At 59.0% G+C, this 3,929-nt stretch overlaps 1 protein-coding gene across 1 annotated transcript in view; it reads right to left on the reverse strand.

Moving 5' to 3' along the window:
* LOC108449196 (mucin-17-like) overlaps positions 1-3,923 on the reverse strand; it is a gene marked incomplete at its 3' end in the record, with an annotated part of 8,152 nt that extends 4,229 nt beyond the window's left edge. The window contains exons 1-2 of the mRNA XM_017744724.1: positions 631-3,923; positions 11-328 (exon numbers count right to left, since the gene is read on the reverse strand). Coding sequence (XP_017600213.1) covers positions 11-328; positions 631-3,689 — 3,377 coding nt within the window. The remainder of the gene's footprint in view (positions 1-10; positions 329-630) is intronic.
* Positions 3,924-3,929: the final 6 nt, after the last annotated feature.

Below are 3,929 nucleotides of genomic sequence, written 5' to 3' on the forward strand. Positions count from 1 at the left end.
GAAATGGGGCTCCTCCAGGTCCTCCTCGTCCAGGTCCTCCTCCAGGTCCTCCTCGTCCAGGTCCTCCTCCAGGTCCTCCTCGTCCAGGTCCTCCTCGTCCTCCCGGGAGGAGCCGCCGGGGTCGTCGGTGTCGTCGGTGTCAGCGTGGTCGAGGTCGTGGTCACCTTCCTGTTCCTCCTGGCTGTGTTTGGGGGCTCGGGGTCTGGGGGAGATGGGACCATCTGGGGAGATGGGTCTGGGGGAGATGGGACCGTCCGTGGTCATGGTCTGGGATGAGGTGGGACCATCCATGGGCAGGTGCTCCAGAGAAAGGGTCCCACCCATGGTCGTGGGTCTGGGGGAGATGGGACCATCTGGGGAGATGGGGCTGGGGCAGATGCGACCGTCCGTGGTCATGGGCTGGGCGAAAAACAGATGGGACCGTCCGTGGTCGTGGTCTGGGATGAGGTGGGACCAGCCGTGGTCATGGGTCTGGGGGAGATGGGACCATCTGTGGTCATGGGTCTGGGGGAGATGGGATCGTCCGTGGTCATGGGTCTGGGGGAGATGGGACCATCCGTGGTCATGGGTCTGGGGGAGATGGGATCGTCCATGGTCATGGGTCTGGGGGAGATGGGACCGTCTGGGGAGATGGGTCTGGGGGAGATGGGACCATCCGGGGTCATGAGGTTGGACAAGGTGGTCCCATCCATGGTCATGGGCTTGGAGGAGGTCCTTGAATCCGTGGGAACGTCCTGTGGAGAGGTGGACCCATCCATGGTCATGGGTCTGGGGGAGAGGGTTCCACCCACGGTCACGGTCTTGGACGAGGTGGTCCCATCCGGGGCCATGGTCTGGGATGAGATGGTCAAATCCATGAGCAGGTGCTCCAGAGGAAGGGTCCCATCCATGGCCACGGGGTTGGACAAGGTGGTCCCATCCGTGGTCATGGGCTCAGATGAGATCCTTGAACGCATGGGAACGTCCTCCAGAGAGATGGACCCATCTGGGGTCAGGGGTCTGGGTGAGATGGGACCATCCATGGTCACGGACTTGGGGGAGATGGTTGAACCCGTGGGCAGGGGCTCTGGAGAGATGGATCCATCCATGGCCATGGGTTTGGACAAGGTGGTCCCATCCATGGGCGTGGGCGTGGATGAGATCCTTGAATCCATGGGAACATCCTCCAGAGGAATTGTTTCATCCGGGGTGATGGACTTGGGTGAGATGGGACCATCCATGGCCATGGGCTGGCAGGAGTTGGTCAAACCGGCGGGCACATGTTCTGGAGAAATGGTGCCATCCGTGGTCATGGATTTAGGTGAGATGGGACCATCCGTGGTCGCAGTCTTGGACAAATTGGTGACATCCATGGTCATGGACTTGGGTGAGCTCCTTGAATCCATGGGAAGGGGCTCCAGAGAGATGGACCCATCAGTGGCCATGGGTTGGGATGAGACGGTCCCACCCATGGTCATGGTCTTGGATGAGCTCCTCGAATCCATGGGAAGGGGCTCCAGAGAGATGGATCCATCCGTGGCCATGGGTTGGGATGAGCTCCTCGAATCCATGGGAAGGGGCTCCAGAGAAAGGGTCCCATCCGTGGCCATGGGTTTGGGTGAGATGGTCCCACCCATGGTCATGGACTTGGGTGAGATGGTTCCACCCATGGTCATGGTCTTGGATGAGCTCCTCGAATCCATGGAAAGGGGCTCCGGAGAGATGGACCCATCCATGGTCATGGGTTTGGGTGAGATGGTCCCACCCATGGTCACAGTCTTGGACAAGCCACTCTCATCCACAGTCATGGAGTTGGGTGAGACGGGACCATCCATGGTCACGGATTGGGATGAGATGGTCCCACCTATGGTCATGGTCTTGGCCAAGCTGGTGCCATCCATGGCCATGGTCCGGGATGAGGTGTCCGAAGCCATGGATGTGCAGGAGATGTCCCCACCCATAGTCACGGTCCATGATGTGATGTCCGAAGGCACGGACACGTGGGGGATGTCCCCACCCATGGTGACGACAGCGGGCGGGAAGCTCCTGTCCCTCAGCACGCGCTCCCAGCGCTCGGACAGCTCGGTCCTGGGTGAGGTGGTCCCGTCCATTGTCACCTGGCCGTGGGAGGTGTCCCCACCCATGGACATCTGGAAGATGCTCCCAAAGAGGAACCCAAAGCGTTGGTCCTCGGGGAAGGCGCTCCCGTCCACGAGAACGGCCTGGGGTGGGATGTCCTCATCCACGGCCATGGGATTGGGTGGGATGGGTTCATCCATGGACACGTGGAGAATGTTCTCAAATGTGGATCCGTGGCTTTGGAGCTCCTGGAAGATGCTCCCATCCATGGCCATGGATTTGGGTGGGATGTCCTCATTCACAGCCATGGATTTGGGTGGGATGGAGCCATCCGTGGACACTTGGAAGATGCTCTCGTAGGTGGATCCATGGAATTGGTGCTGCTGGAAGATGCTCCCGTCTGTGGGCTTGGGCTTGGGTGGGATGTCCTTATCCATGGAATTGGGTGAGGTGGAACCATCCGTGGACACCTGGAAGATGCTCTCATCCACGGGCATGGACTGGGGTGGGATGTCCTCATCCTTGGGCACGGAATTGGGGGGGATGTCCCCACCCATGGACACCTGGAAGATACTCTCATGGGTGGATCCATGGAACTGGTGCTCCTGGAGGATGTTCTCATCCATGACCATGGACAGGGGTGGGATGGACCCATCTGTGGACACCTGAAAGATGTCCTCAAATGTGGATCCATGGAACTGGTGCTCCTGGAAGATGTTCTCATCCTTGGGCATGGGTTTGGGTGGGATGTCCTCATCCTTGGGCATGGAATTGGGTGGGATGTCCTGGACATCCTGGAGAACGTCCTCAAATGTGGATCCATGGAACTGGTGCTCCTGGAGGATGTTCTCATCCATGACCATGGACAGGGGTGGGATGGACCCATCTGTGGACACCTGAAAGATGTCCTCAAATGTGGATCCATGGTTTTGGTGCTTCTGGAAGACGTTCTCATCCATGGTCACGGACAAGGGTGGGATGTCCTCATCCTTGGGCACGAAACTGGGTGGGATGTCCTGGACATCCTGGAGAATGTCCTCAAATGTGGATCCGTGGCTTTGGTGCTCCTGGAAGATGCTCCCACCCATGGCCATGGACAGGGGTGGGATGGACCCATCTGTGGACACCTGGAAGATGCTCTCGTGGGTGGATCCAAGGTTTTGGTGCTGCTGGAAGATGCTCTCATCCTTGGCCATGGACATGGGTGGGATGTCCTCATCCATGGCCATGGATTTGGGTGGGATGGACCCATCTGTAGACACCTGGAAGATGCTCTCGTGGGTGGATCCAAGGTTTTGATGCTGGTGGAAGATGTTCTCATCCTTGGCCATGGATTTGGGTGGGATGTCCTCATCCATGGACACATGGAAGATGTCCTCAAATGGGGATCCATGGCTTTGGTGCTCCTGGAAGATGTCCTCATCCTTGGCCACGGATTTGGCTGGGATGTTCTCATCCTTGGCCATGGATTTGGGTGGGATGTTCTCATCCTTGGCCATGGATTTGGGTGGGATGTTCTCATCCTTGGCCATGGATTTGGCTGGGATGTTCTCATCCTTGGCCATGGATTTGGGTGGGATGTCCTCATCCTTGGCCATGGATTTGGGTGGGATGTTCTCATCCTTGGCCATGGATTTGGCTGGGATGTCCTCACCCACGGACACCTGGAAGATGTCCTCAAGCCCAGACCCATGGCCTTGGATCTCTTGGGAGACTCTCCCAGCCCCATCCAGGGGCTCCGGACCCCCGGGCTGGGGGAGGTCCCCGGTGTCCGGCTGCCCCTCGATGGCCCCCTGGAGCTCCTGGACGCAGAGCTGGACACGGAGCAGGCTGGCCCAGAACACGTCGGGGGTGGGGGCACGGGGCCGGGC

Source organism: Corvus brachyrhynchos, unplaced genomic scaffold, assembly GCF_000691975.1.
Source record: "Corvus brachyrhynchos isolate BGI_N302 unplaced genomic scaffold, ASM69197v1 scaffold709, whole genome shotgun sequence".
NCBI lineage: Eukaryota > Metazoa > Chordata > Aves > Passeriformes > Corvidae > Corvus > Corvus brachyrhynchos.